The 15,251-nt window shown below is 45.1% G+C and overlaps 1 protein-coding gene across 21 annotated transcripts in view; it reads left to right on the forward strand.

The window, feature by feature from the left end:
* Positions 1-4,464: 4,464 nt before the first annotated feature.
* ATXN2 (ataxin 2) overlaps positions 4,465-15,251 on the forward strand; it is a 52,834-nt gene continuing 42,047 nt past the window's right edge. For 10 of the 21 annotated variants that reach the window (XM_075769719.1, XM_075769722.1, XM_075769723.1 and 7 more), the window contains exons 1-5: positions 4,475-4,743; positions 11,465-11,501; positions 13,156-13,215; positions 13,945-14,016; positions 14,253-14,403. In XM_075769719.1, coding sequence (XP_075625834.1) covers positions 4,622-4,743; positions 11,465-11,501; positions 13,156-13,215; positions 13,945-14,016; positions 14,253-14,403 — 442 coding nt within the window. In that variant the 5' untranslated portion in view covers positions 4,475-4,621. Of the gene's footprint in view, positions 4,744-11,464; positions 11,502-13,155; positions 13,216-13,944; positions 14,017-14,252; positions 14,409-15,251 lie in introns of all 21 variants that reach the window. The other 11 variants (XM_075769724.1, XM_075769709.1, XM_075769730.1 and 8 more) reach the window with 3 other exon arrangements.

Here is a 15,251-nt window from a genome sequence, read left to right on the forward strand (position 1 = left end):
GCAGAGTTGGTGTCTCCCAGTTTGCAGCTCTGTCCCAAAACAATTGCTACAGAGCTACGGCATCGCTGTACAGGTCCTGGAGCTTTGCCGTCTGAGGAAGGAAATGCCCTTGTTTAGCATCTGTGGCCACTGGAAACGGAGAGCAAGGTTCACTAAAATGTTGGTTGTGGGTAAAACGAGCACAGGCACTTCTGTACCTCTCTCCTGAGCACCGCGGACATCAGCATTTCCCTTCACCTCCTGTTGGTTGCAGAAGCAGCTGGCAGGCACGGTTCAGCAGGCACGTCTGTCCTCCGCACCCTGTCTGAACTGAGCTGGAGGGGGATGCTGGTGGGCTGAGAGAAATTGGGAAGGAAGAGCTGTAACAGAGCAAGCACGGAGCAAAAGCTGTATCTGATGGGAGCTGGTCTCTGCCTGGAACTGAGCTGTGAATTCGAGGGGGTGCAGGCACTGTGAAGACACTACGCAGTGACTAGGGTGGGAGGAAAGGCAGAGGTAGGCAGCAGTTGTCCTGCATGTTCGATTTGGAGCTTGGGCTTTGGTTTTGCTCATTGGGGTGTACGTACCTCTTTCTGGTTTGGCCAGTAGCGTTCATCAGCTAAACTGACGGCAGCTTTGCTGACGAGCTAATATCATATCTCTCTGGGAAGTGCTTCTCGTGTTAGAGTACCTGTTTTGTTTTCCTAATGTCTTCTGAAGTGTTTGGAGATCCCTGTGCCCATAGCACCCTTCACAAAGCTTTAGCCTCCAAGAACAGGGTTAGGGATAGTGGGAGTAAATAACAGAAGTCTTCAGGGAAGAGAAAAGGCATGTGTAGAAACGGTCGGTTCTGTGAGCTCCTCCAACAGCTGATTTTGCTTAAAATAAATGTCGAGTGCTCGTGTCGGTTGTCCCTCTGTAGGCACGCGTGTTTCGTCTTGTTAAATGCTGTTGAGGATCACCCTGGGTAGCTCAAGGAAGAGAAGACAACACCTAACAGCGGGTTAGATCAAGGAAATGTTACATCATGCAGCACTTCCTGGTAAGTAATGATATTATCAGACTCATTCATCTTCGTACGCAAATACAGCCTGCACACGTTGTCACAAACCTGAATGAAAAAGAGCAGCTCTAACCTGGAACGTGGATATAAAAGGCAAACCAGACTGTGATTCTCCATTAGAAATCATTGCTTTTCTTTCTTGACCAAGGAGGAGGTAACTCTGAATCCTGAACATTTCTACAGCTGGACCACTGCATCCACTGTGGTCTGGCCTTTGTCACAACCTCATTGGCAACCAAACTAACAGCTATAATGGTAGGGAATAGCCAAAAAAAAGGGAGAAATTGATAGAGCCAAACCAGATAGTAATAAGTACAGACTATAGGGAATGGTGGGCTATCAAAGAAGAGTATATGCAGGTAGAAGCAAAGGGAACGATGTGCCGTAATGGCAGTATAATCCCATTACGCTACAAGTTTGGGTAGTCTGCTGTAGGCGCATGCTCACAGCAGAGAGGTGAGCAGCAGTGTCTGCGCTGGCGGTCACCGAAGAAGCTGGCTGCCGCTGGATTCAGAAACCAGCCTGCAGGTTCTCTGGTGGTGATTACTGACAGAGCTATTTAAAATTTGGTGCCTTCTATATTTACTTTTAATGCGTTTTTTCACAAAGATGCTCGACAGACCAAAAAAAAAGGAGGGCACAAGGAAAGCCAAACAGAGCTTCACAAAACAAAGAATACATTGAAGGAGAAAACAAGCCGAACTGCAACTGCACTTGAGTCACTACTGCAGACGTGAGCACGAGTCTTATTCATACGCTGCTTTCCAAGCACGTAGCGTTACCCTGAAATGTAGTTTAGTATGGTCATATCATGTCTTAGAAACCATCTCTGCCCATGGAACTTATTTCTGTATTTTTGACATCCTTGAATATCAAGGGCTTCATCTCCACCAGCGGGACCCCACAGCATGGTTGCCACTTCAAAACGCTGCAGGCTCTTTAACAGTTCTTAACCTTTAGCCGCATAAACAGTGACTAATTGCTGTGCACTGTAAACATTCTTAGCTGAAAAAGCATCGAAGCAATGTCAATTAAAAAAAAAAAACCAAAACTATTAAGTGACCTGGATATGTTATACTCAGTCTCTTCTCAGACTTCCTTGTGCTTTTTCTTGGTAGCTTTCTCCTAAAATGGAAAGCACGCTGAGGAAATGCACCATCGAGTAAGTAATCCCTGCTAGCTGTAGCTTGCTTGAGTTGGTTTCAAGGTGTATTTTGGCTCTTCAAGTTCCTTTCCTGCAGCATTTCCCCTGTGGTGGTACCACTTGGAGGCCCTTCGCTTGAGGTCCAGTAGGACCAAAAAATATAGAAGACCTTATAAACAGTACCCTAAAGAGTTTGGTTAAATGCAGGGGTTTGTATGCTGGTGGATTTTACACACATATGTCTGTGCGTATGTATTGCGTGTGTGTGTGTGTGTGTATATATATATATATAAAAAAAGGTCTTTCCTTAGCTTGTCTTAGATAATGTTAGTTATCTTACCCTGTTCACTGAAGCAGACTTCTGCTTTTACAGTAAATGGTCCTAAAGTTTGTGCCAGTGGTAGTTTGTCTTCAGCTCTGCAGGTGCTCGTGTTTCCTACAGAAACCCTTGGTTTGCAGAGATCCTCAATCTCCTTCTCTCTTGGTTCCATGGCTGTGAAATAGCAAAATGTCTGGTGAGTTCGCTGAAGTGATTGAAAAATGTAGTTTCCTTAAAACCGCCGGCTCTGTTTAGGGTGAGTATTTTCAAAGGAAAAATTCTTTGTGCTGAGCCCATTTCGGGTAGTATCTGTCATCTAGCCAATGATGTGTTAACCACAAGGTTATTTGGGCCTGTAAGGTAAAACAAAACAAGCAGTTTTTAACAGTCAAAAGTGTAGTGAAAAACGCTAATTTAAGCAAGCTGTTAAATATTTGTTATCTTTTCACCATTGTGTGTTGCCACCCACAACTCTCCCAACCGCATGGGAAAGCTGTTGCTTTACCAGCAAGGTGTATAAATAATGCCTGCCTAGGAGCACAGCTCTTTTTTATTACATTTGAATCCTGTGGGATTTCTAGAGCATTTCTATGAATAGATTAAACTCTGAGCATTTTGAGTAACCATGGCTATAAATCAATTTAGCTCTTGGTTTTCAAGTTACATCTGCTCTTACTAATCCTGTATGTACATAGATTTTTAACAGGACGGACCAGGCTTTATTTTTACGTATTGGTACGAGTTGGTGAAACCACCACTCTGCGTAAAGCTGGTACCACGATTTCTGCAGGAAGCCGGGTGATGGCAGCTAGGTAACCACGGAGCGATGGGAAAACTGGCATCTCGGGCTCAAATATTCTGTTTCCAACAGTGCAATGCAAATTTTAACTGCTTTGGACTGCAGCAATTTTTTGGGGGGGGGGGAACGGGACCCAAAGAGAAATCTGTATTACTGAGGGGTTGTCAGCATGGAATGTGGCGATCCCTTCAGCCCCATCTTGCTTTCCTGGAGCTGGCCCCAGGACTAGGAGCCACGGGATGTGTTTCCTGGCGATACTTCGGTATCTCTGCGGTTAAAGGTAGGAGCCGGTCTGCAGCTTTGCTAGCGAGCGCAGGCGGGCTGGGGTTCTCCATTTCGCCTTTCACAGCTAGTCGGTGGCTCGGCCATTTTTTTCTGAATTTTGATGTCTCTCCATGTCCGGTTTCTTTTGAACGATGCGCTGCCGGGCCGAGCCCGCTGCCCTCCCGAGGCCGCCTTCACACTCCCGCCAGCCGGCGGCCCCGAGGGGGCGAGCGGGGCCTCGGCGGGGCCGGGCGGGGCCAGCCCCGTCAGCCTCTGCCTCGGCCTGCGGGCCGGCCCGGAGAGGAGGCCGCAACCCAGCGCCCCGCGCCGCCGGGAGATGGGGGAACGCTCCCCTCGGGGGCCGGGGCCTGCGGGCCTCCCGCCCGCAGCGGCCGCGCCGGGGGTGTTCGCCCGGCTGGCACCGGCTCGGGTTTGCCCTTGCGGCTACCGCGGGCGAGGGGTGAAGGCGCGGGCAGGCTGTGAAGGCGGGGGGGGGGGGGGGGGGGGGGGGGGGAAGGGACTGCGCCCGCGGGGTCCCACACGGCACCGCCGGGCCGGGCCGGTCCCGTCCCCCTCAGCGGGGCCGGGGCTGCGGCGGGAGCTGCCGCCGTCCCGCGCCGCCGCCTCACGTGTCCCCCTCCCCTCCCCGCCTCCCGCCTCCGCCCCTTCACCCGCCGCAGCACCGCCGCGGAGCCCTCCGACTTCCCGTAAAGAGTCCCCGTCCGCCGCCCGCTCCGGCCCCGCCGCTTCGCTGACCCTCGCCCCGCCGCCACCCCACTGCCACCGCGGGGGTGCCTGACGAGGCGGCGGGGGCCACCGCCGCGCCCCTCTGCCTCGCCGTTCCCTTCTCCCGCCAGCCCGGTCCGGTCTTTCCCCCCCCCCCCTCCCTCCGCGGATTCCTCCGCGCCGCGCTCCGCTCCCTCCGCCCCGCTCGCACTGTTTGGGAGCAACCGGCCGAGCCAGCGGCGCCCCGGCCCCGCCAGCGCAGCGAGGCCCTGCGGACCGGCCCTCGCCCAGCCCCGGCGCGCACCCCCGGCCCTCTCCCCTCTCGTCATGTCCCTCAAGCAAGCGGCGGCGGCGGCGCAGGCCGCCGGCAACAACCGCAAGCCCCCCGGCGGCGGCCCCGGCCCCGGCCTCCCGTCAGCCGCGGGCGGCGGGAGGCAGAACATGGGCAGGTAGGTGCGCGGCGGGCCCGGCCCCGGCCTTGGTCCCGCCGCGGAGAGCCCGTCGCGGGCGCCGCTCCCCCTCCCCCGCCGCCACCCTCCCCCCCCCCCCCCCCGCACCGGCCTCCATGGGCGGCGGCGGCGCGGCCGGGAGGGGGAGCGGGGCCTGCTGCATGGCGGGGGACGCGGCCCGGCCCGGCGCGGGGGGCTCCGCCCGGCGGGGCGGGAGCCCGGCATGGCGGCGGGCGGGGCGCACGCAGGCCCGCCGAGGGGCCCGCCGGTTCCGCAGTGCCGCCGGGGCGAGGCCGCGAGGCCAGGCCGCGGCCGGTGCCCTTCAGACGGCCGGGGACGGCGGAGGGCACGGCGGGACCTCCATTTTCCGCGACGGGGCGGCGGGCGAAGCCCCCTGCGGCCTGGCGGGGCCTGCGGCAGGGGCGAGGGGCGCCGCTTCCCCCGGGCCAACGTGACCCGCCTGCTGAGGAGGAGGAGGAGGAGGCGGCGGCGGTGGGGGGGGGGAGGCGGGGGCGAGGCGCCGTAGCCGGCGGCCGCACGTGCGCGGGGGGACGGCGGCGGTGGCGGGAAGGTGCCGGCCGCGATGGCGGCGGCCGGGGGGGGCGGCGGGGCTGTCCCAGGCGGGGGAGGGGGGGCAGCGTTCCTGCCTTGTGGAAGTCGGCAGAGGCCCGCCTGCGGTGGAGCGCCTTCAGCTTACTGGGGTTTATTTTTATTTGTTTTAATATATATATATGTATATATATTTTTTTTTAATTTAAATCGCAATAAAATTCTCGCGGGAAGGGAGGCCGCGGGAGTGCTCCTTGGCCTCGCCCGTGGATGGTGGTTCCAAGCACGGCTTCACTTTTGCACAGATTTGGGGGGCGATGAATCGGGGCTTTGCAGCGGGCTCGGGTTCCCCTGCTCATCTCCCCCGCCCCGGCACGCTGCACAGGCCCTGCTGTCTCACACTGCCTCTGGAAGATTGATCCCGTTCCTTACCCGAGAGCGTTAGCTATACAAATTCACACATATCTGAGGGAGAGGAAGGAAAAAAAAAAAAAAAAAAAAAAAAACTTTCTTGTGTTGTGAATTTTTCCCGTGCTGCGGGGGTCATAACAAACAATCGAAGCAGGACGTAACAGTTTTGAAGGTCATAGTCACTCAGAGCAGTTTCATTTCAAGTTTTATTCATCTTGCTCTTTAACTTGACTTTTATTCTTACTCAGTTTTGTGCATTGACAATAAACAGAATTTACAGTGGTCCCGTTGTTGGACATTACTGGAAATAGGGGTTTACTTTGTTACCAATCTGTGCAACTGGAAGCAGAAAAGCTTTGGTAGGGTTGAAAAGGACAAAATAAATAATAACAATAATACCTCAGCACTTCATTGCAGTGAATTAATAGGTTTTATATATGTCTGTGTAGATTGAACATGCTGTTTACTGTGCTTTGCTAAACAGTTATCCCTGCCAACACACTGTGGCACTGTAGAGGTTAACGTGAAGGGCAACAAAACCTGCAGCTTTTTTTTTTTTGCCTTTTTTTAAAAAAAAAAAAAAATAAATCAGTATGATGGTGAGCACTTGTCTCCATAGATTAGGGTTGTAAGCTTCAAGTTCCTGCCCAAGTTTTAAGATTAAAGCCACTGGGTTTCTCCCACCAGTGTTGCCTTTCTAGTTTTGGTGGAAAAATTTCACTTCAGAACTCCTTAGGAAGTTTCAGTGGGGCTGTTAAACAACTGACATGTTCCCTCAGAGGTGTTCACACTCTTTTTTTTTTTGTTAATTTTTCAAGTTATTTCTAGAGTGGAGGGTCTGTAAGATCACGGTCCTTAGGCTGTGGGAGCCTTGTGGAACACCTTCAGAGAACTTCTCCTATTGCTGTCCTAAAGAAGTCTTGTCTTTTTGGGAGGACAGATTCAAAGATGGTCCATGTTGCAAATCTGTTCATGTAAATGTAAAGCTAAGTGGCTTTTCTGTTTGAAAAATCAAATTGTTTTTTAGCTGGCCTGCGTCTTGGTTTCAATTTGAAGCATTACATTATTTAATAGAAACTTAAACATCTCCAGTTTACGCCAAGTTTTCTTCCTAGCAGTTTTGCAGCTCATTTCCTTTCAGTGCTAGCATTCTCTTTCTTATCTGCTTGAGATGCAAAAGGATGTTACTTTTCATGGCTAAGTTGCTCTTAAAGGCTTAGAAGGTAGAAAGCTCATTGATAGTTAACTGTCCTGGACCTCATTTTCTGCTGTGTGTTTATTACTGTAAGACTTAATTGGGCTGAGCACCTGGTCCTTCTACATCTGATAGCAAGTGGAGGGTCAGCTTTGCTTACTGTGTTTGTTTCCATGGTTTCATAATGATGGATGTATCTATTTCAGATTAGAAAAGGTAAAATATTGTGTGAACAAATAAGATGTTCCAGTATTTGTTTTCATGATATTATTAATTTCTTTTACATAAGGGGAAAAAAATCACAAATGAAGGTATCTTTAAAGGTGTTCAAGAAAAGCAAATGAGAAGGATTAATACCTTTTTGATAAAGAGGCACTAAGTGAAATGCTACATTTGTTTAACAGCAACTGCATGTGCAATATGGCAGATGGGAAATCAGGCTGTAGGGGGATGCCAATAGCACGTTGAACTGTAATTGGAGAAAACGTAGACCTCACCACACAAACTGCTCTAGTCAAAACATTAATATCTACTTTTTGTGGTTTAGTTCAGTTTTGCCCTTATGCAAACACAGGAAGGTTAGCGGTCCTGTGATTGAAAGTTGCATCTGTCCCAGCAGTTCTTCAAGCACTGCATCCTTTTTTATTGTCAATTTTTCCCCATTGTTATTTTGACTGAAGGCAAAACACCTCAGACTAGGTTTTGGATGGTTATGTGTCTAGTTACAATTGTGGCAGAAGGCCTTTTTTCTTTTTTGTTTTTGGTAACTTTCTTGCTTAACTCCACCTGGGAGTCCTTTAAGAATGCTCTATAGTTACTGTCTTTTATAAATGGATTTGCCCGTTAAAAAGTTAAAACTGAAATTATCCCGTGTTGCGTAGCAGCTTTTGAGACTTAATGCTTCTTGCCTACTCTTATTTTCCTTTTTCCTTGACATCCTTTTTTATTTTTGCCTAACAAAAGGGCAGAAGAGAGGTGTCCGTTCTGTTCAGACAGAAGTAATCAGGAATATTGAGTGGTGAGGTGCTCTGATATAATGGAAGTGACTGTTCTGGAGGTTTGATCACACATGCCATTCAAAGTTTTTCTAGTTTGTTCTAACGTCTTTGTGTGTGTTGGTTTTAATGCAACCGTGCTAAACGGCTGAGCAAAATGAATGGGTAACCTGCAGGTCTCTTTCCTTATGCCTCTTCGTGCACTTTATTATGATATTATATATCCACTTTTGAGTAAGTTTTAATTTAACAACTGATTCATGGCAATGTATATGAAGAAAGTTCTTCAATGACAAAGTCCATGAACAGGCTACGGATGTGCATTGGGTCAGACTTGAGTCAGGTTATTTAGATACTCAGACACTACAGAAGTTGTCATCAGGTAAGAAGACAGGAGTTGACTTCAGTCAGTATAGGGGGGAAAACCTGCAGTAAACAATGCTGCAGAACTTCTTGTGTAATCTTAATTTGACAGCTTTGATTCACTTGACTTTATATAGAAAAATACTGCACTTAAATAAAACTTTGTACGTCTGATTTCTCCCTTAGAAGAAAGCTTTACCAGCTTTCTGCACTTGTCATGAAAGTTCTTTCACATCCTGGCAAGATTTGTGTCCTTTGCATTAGTTTTCACTTAACTGGAGAAATATAAATGCGTGACCTTGTTTTGCTTATACAAACGCTCTACTCGGCTTGTAAACATTAGGGTGGGAGGGGAGCGATGCTGAGGAATAGAATAGTAAATGCTCATAAAAATAGAAGAAAATTTGCAAGTTGCTGCTGGGGAAGAATGTTTATTGTGCAGCATTTGGGATTAAGCCCTTACGGAGACTTTCACCCTTACAGTGTAACTGCTGGCCTGCAATGAGTTGTCTACTAAATTTAATTGCTTGGTTGTTACTTTGGTGCAGCATTTTTCTGACTTTGTGACCTTGCCACCCCAAAGCAAAGGCTTTACAAATTGGATTTGCCAAGCTGCTGTGCCTTCTCCCAGGCTTACCTTTAACCACAGTTTTGCAATACAGAATGTATTTTTATCTATTTATTTACCATACTTACTGTAGTCAAGATGTGGTTTCAGGTAGCAGTGCCAAATTGCTGCTGACCCTTACAGTTTCCCTCACCCTCGTTTCTTAGTGTTACTTTCATGTTTTAAATTGTGGTAAACTCCTGGCAAAGACCATCTACTTTCTGCTTTTGTAAAGCTCCTAATTTTTTTCATATGATGCATCAAAGATGTGTCAAAGAGTAGTTGGAACTTGAGTCTTCGCCTGTTAGAATATAAACCTCAAGTTGATGGCCTTCGTTTTAGCAGAAGATACAGTTTTGATTGAATTGTAGCATTGGAGAATTGGTGAATGTCTGTCTTTTTTTCTAAGGGTTTGTGTTTAACAGTTGTAGCTGGAAGACAAGCGGTCAGGTGTGTAAAGAGATCTGTTAGGTCAGAATAGTATGTAGAATTTCTGCAATTAGCTTTACTCTTGCTCTATCTAGAAGTTAGGACCTCTTGCCAATGTGGATACACGCAATCAGATTGTTTCTTAAAGAAATGTGGGTAGGAACAGTAATTTTGGAAACGTGGTAGAGATGGAAAATCTAGAACACTTAGGCTGATGCTTGAAGGGAACACTCCAAACTTTCCGACCAGTCTCACAACCCAGTTATTTAAGTTCTAAGAATACCTGTCACTAAAAATGGGAGTGCTTTATATTTCAAAGACACTGAAATCTTGCTTTTGACCGTTCTATAGCTGATGTGAGAAGGAGTATCTTCTAAAATCTTTGAGACCAATAGAAGGAACTGGTGAAATTGTTTGACTTTGGCCATGTTCTTTGAAAGACCATGTTGTTGATGCTTTGATTGTAATAAAAGGAGAAGTCAGAAATGGACTGAACCTCTCTCTTATTTGGGTGTTTCACATCTGGTGAAATGACTTTCAGAAAGAAGAGGATAGCTCATGTGAATATTATGCAAAAATTATGTTCCGGGTTCATGAAGGGCTCACTTCAGTACCGTGCTCTAGGTAGCCGTTTCACAAATGGCAGACCTAGTGAATGGTGAGACTTGCTTGTCTCCAGAGCAAGCCTGAAGTTGTGATGGTGCCTTATGGAAAGTTAAGGCTGATAGGTAATTAAAGAAAGGCTATTTGCATTAGGGTTTTTTCATGAGATCAGTCTTCTGCAAGTATTCTGAAAATGTCAGCTAGACATCTGAAATCTGCAGTTATTACCAATCAGCAAATGTCATCAGTGTGTGTGAGGCTGTATGAGACTACATTGCTGTTTCAGAAGCTTGTTTTCTTAAAATGGGTCAGGTGATGGTTTAATGTTTTTTTTATTTTTTCCTCATTAAGACCTTTCATGGTTCTCTGATGGGCTTGCTTATTTCTGCAGAATTTATTGGAGGGATGTTTATGTTCACTGGGAGAAGTTCCTTATAATTTCTTGACTAACTTATGACCCCTATTTATAAGGGCATATTGTTTTGAGAGCAAGGTTGTATTCAACCACAGCATAGTGTTTTCAAAAGCAATTGGATGCAGTTGACATTCAGTTGGATTTAGTTTCAGTGTTTGGATATCTTGAAATGTAGATGTGAATCTTTGGGTCTCTCTAATTAAATGGTTGTGCATCTGTAACCTGGATCTGTTGATATTGATATTTTTTAATAGAACAGAAGACATCGTTTTTGCCTCACGTTTCAGTGTGCGCTCCTGAAGTTGTCGTGATACAAATCTGAATTGCTATGAGAAATATTTGAAAGTAGGACTTCTCAGTACAAGGAAGTAACTTTGAAATAAGGCACACCAGTGAAGTTGAAGAATTGTAGCTGTTGTGGACTTGCTAGCTGCAGGGATGCTGTTGGGACTCAAGTGTCTGAGGTGGAGGGCACAGACTGTTACATCTCAGTTTGCCAGATATAGAAAGCATACAGGTTAATTTAAAGCTTTTTGAAGCGTCCTGGGTGCTACACGTTGACAGATTTGCATTAAAAGTAGTTAGTGTTATTGAGGGGATGGGCAGACTTAATGAGTTTCGCTTGCTGGGTTGTGATGGCAGTGATAAGCAAGCTCAGAAGGAGGGCCTTCCAGTCAGGGCTCCTCTGTGGCTTGCAGCATGGGTCAGTTATTTGGGTGGCCCTTAGACAGTGACGATGTCCCAAGCCTCTAGTCTTAAAGAAGGGACTCTGTGCTGAGAGGGACTGAGTCCGACAGTGGGTTTAGGTTTTGTGTGCCAGTAAGGTTTGGAATTTGCTTTAGTTACAGGATTCTGCTTAAGAGAATTTTGGGATTTTTATAATGTTGTAGGCTTAGTATTTTCTTCATTTTGTCCTCGAATTTATTGTAGGTAACCCTCTTGCCTACTAACCAGTGTTACTTGCTTGTAGGTCAGTAGTTTGGAGGACAAATGCCGTGAGCCCTGTAGCTGTCAGATTCTGTTCTAGGGGAGTGCTGGTTTTCTCTGATCCCGTTCTCAACACTAAATTAAGATGGGGTTTTGAATTCTTGTTAAGAAATTAACCAGTTTCGGCAGTTCTTTTAATCATATCCCATGTATGTATTTAATTTCAGAGGTCGCAGCAGTGGCAAAGGACCGCCTCAGCCTACAGTAAGTATATGTTTTTTCCTCATTGTACCACTTCTGGGTATGAGGAAACAACTTGGGTACAGTGAACCCAAGTATCAACGGAAGAATAGCAGATACTGGAATATTCTCAATTTTTTCCTTTGGATACCTTGAAGAATATTTTAGGCTGAGATACGCTTCTCTAAAGCTGTAGCACCTTGCATTCATTTAGGTCTCCTGGGAGGGTGAAGGGGGGAAGGGTCACTTAAGCTTTTGACTATGCTAATATAAATCATTGCATTTTTTTGCAATTATAGTTGTAGATACGGATAACAGTTAAGGCAATGCTTTTGAGTTAGTTTCTCTCTGAAGGCTCTGACATTGGCTTTTCCCTTAAAGAGATGACAGTGAGATGGCATTTAGTTAAATAAAAATAGCAATTTTGTTTAGCTTTACGATGAAAAATAGCTAATCCAGTGTTATCAGTAACCTGAATGTGTAGCTTTAGTTATTGTTGAGGCTATGTATTGTTGAAGTATGGGTGTGGCTTGACTTGTAGAACATAATTTTGTCAAAGCTGAAGATGTGGATCTCAATTTAAAGAGTGGATCTTTGAACTGCACTCATCAAATATTTGCTAATTTGTTATTGGCCTGGTTTTCAAGGATGACTAATTTTGGGGAATGGGGCAGAAGGAGGAAGGTTTGAAAGGACTACAGTTTACTTACATAAATGTTTATTGAAAATAAGAAGACTCTTCAGTAGAAATAAAGAAGCTTTGAGGAAGAGCAGCGGAAAAGGTCATATGCAAACACCAGACATCATAGAAGTGTTAGTCTTTACGTCCTCCGTACTGAGTGCTGAGCATAGGACCGTCCTTAAACGTGTCTTTTCAAACCAGAAAGGTGACTAACATGCAGGAGTAAGTGGATTGAGTAGCTGACAGTTTAAAAGATATGTTGTCAGTTAAAAAGCTCAAAATATGGTGAGGTCCTTGCATGTTTCAGCATCTCTTGTTTCACAAGCATAAAGTTGACAGGGAGGGATACCAGATGTTGCAGCAAAACACAGACGTCCTCACCGCTTCGTGTATGCTTATGCGAGCGTGTCATCTAGTGACTTGGGCGATACTTGGTCAGCTCTCCTAGTGCAGGATCTCAGATTCTGATACCACAGTGAAATCCTTTTGACTAATTTTATGATAGGTTTTGTAGCTCTTTCGCACTCCACGATTTGATGACTTTAGCTTCTGCTAGGGCATGTAATCGGGTCTGTTGGATGAAAAGACGTAGTTCAGCAGGCCCTGAAAGCACCTTTTTGACAGCAGTTGAAGTACCTTACCCTGTTCTTAAACCAGAGAGGGATGTTAGCAGGGCTTTTTCAGTTGGGAGTGTACGAGCTTCACCCAACAAGCAAAGGAATTTCCTTATTGAGCAACATTAGGGGCGCTCTGTAATGTTTTATCTTGTTTGGAAGGGTGTTCAGATCTTTAATTGATCAGAGAAAAGGGATAAGGGTCCTCTGGAAATCTCATGTGACCTAAGTTCTATGTATAATGACTGAGTAAGGTTTTGGACCTATGTTCCTAAGAACTAGTATGTACTGATGAAAGCTTGCATTATTTTTGGCGCGCTGGCTTTTTGAATTGTTACAAGTGTTCCTCATATATTCGTGACCTCTTCTTTTTATTTTTCAGATTTCTTTCGATGGCATCTATGCAAACATGAGAATGGTTCACATACTCACATCAGTTGTTGTAAGTCTTCATATTTGGAAGGAGGGTAGAGTTTCTGTAGTGACATAGAATTGTTAACTAGTCCACTAATTGTAATATAATGGAGTGAACATTAAACTTTAGCAGTAGGCATCTTTTGCCAAGACTGAACTTTAAAGAATCACAGTAATAGCTATTCTGTATTTTTGGCTTGGAAAGGCTCAAATACAATTTGCAGAGATATAGCAAATTTCTGAGGTGCACTGGTCATATTTTGAATTTTCTGTCTTTCGAGAGGTTACAGATAAATAAAATGAGTCTGTGTGCAGGGGATGGAAGCCTTTCTCCCCGAATTTTAAGGGAAGTCTCGACATGCCAACATTAAGTAAGGCAGACTGTCCCACATCTGCTAGAGTCTAGGATAAGCCTTCATCCTCATTGGTACCCACACATATGCACAGATTTTGGGTTTGCACAAAAACTTGTTTGTGTGCAGAACAGGTCAAGAGTCTTGTGAGTACCAAATATGCTTCTGTGAGTATCTTTAAATCCCTTTACATCAAATTTTGGTACGCACCCAGCTGTTTGCATCTGCAGAACACAGTGGCGTATTTATAAATCGGCAAATGTTGAATGAGTAGATTTGACTAAAAGCAGAGCTGTATTTTTACACATTGTACTTATGTAAAAAAATACATCTTCAAGAAAATCACCTAAATGTCATTTGTCAGGCTGATAGAAAGCTGTATTTTCATTTTTCTTGCATTCTAGGGATCCAAATGTGAAGTACAGGTGAAAAATGGTGGTATATATGAAGGAGTTTTTAAAACATACAGTCCTAAGGTAATTTTTTTTCATTTTGACTCTTCCCTACTTTAAAAGATCCTAATACTGAATAATCAATGTTTGGTTAAAATTTGAATATTTATTATGGATTATTTTGACTATTCATGTCTAGGTTTACACAAGCAGATTCATTTTTGCAAACTATTGTAAATGTCTGGTTTTTGCAAGTATGTGAAGCTATCGAGTAGCTTATCGTGCATTAAGTTAGTGTATTCTTTTTATATCTCTAATAGTGTGATTTAGTGCTTGATGCTGCTCATCGGAAAACTGCAGAATCCAGTTTGGGGCCAAAACGTGAAGACATACTAGAGAGTATCTTGTTCAAGCCTTCAGATTTTGTTATGGTGCATTTTAAGGATATGGATACCAATTATGCGAGAAGAGGTATACTTGTTTTTAAAGTTGTCTATATCTTAGATCATAAGTCAAGATTTTCAAAGTAGATGCTTGAGGATCCAAACACTAAAGTTCACGTTTAGACTCTTAATGAGTGCAGAACATCCAACTATCCCATTAAAGTCAGTGGAAAGAGCGGATGCTCAGCACCTCCTGAAATCAGAAATTCATCAAAATGTAAAAACTAGATTGCAGAACCTTTGTGAGGGCACACTGCTTTGAGCAGCTGTTTTAGGTGTCTGGAAAGCAAATGCTTAGTGGTGTTACAAAACTTCATACTGATTTTGTGGGAGGTTGGGGATTCTTTTTGTAAATGTCTTTCTAAATTAGTCTATTAAATGTTATGTGAGAATCCATGAATATACAAATTCTTTATAAAAAGATTATTGCTCAAAGTTGGTATATATATAAAGTCTATATTTAGTGAAGTAACTTTTGTCTCTAAACATGCATTCATATAAATATTCTAAAAATACTACTGGAAACAGAGCTAAAAATTCTTAGAAAATCCACTATCCACTCTGTGTTTTTAATTTCTGCTTTACTACTTGTAGATCTGTAGGTGAGGCTCTCCAAAATATAGAAGAACCTAGTGAGGTGGCAGGCAAGTGGTCTTAAAATCTTGAAGACATGGTGTGAAACTGTCAGAATTAAATGATTTCACAGGCAGTCAGGCAGTCTTCATATTTTTTTTTTTAATGTCTGACCTCCAAGACCCTAATTATTTTTCTGGAACCTGAAAGGCTCATAAGTCAGACAACTCTAGTTCCTTTGCAGGTTTTTGGGGGGGGGGTGGTAGCAAATCCTAAGGGGGTTTATGCTTTTGTTCCTGGTTT

Source organism: Balearica regulorum, chromosome 17 (assembly GCF_011004875.1).
Source record: "Balearica regulorum gibbericeps isolate bBalReg1 chromosome 17, bBalReg1.pri, whole genome shotgun sequence".
Classification (NCBI taxonomy): Eukaryota; Metazoa; Chordata; class Aves; order Gruiformes; family Gruidae; genus Balearica; species Balearica regulorum.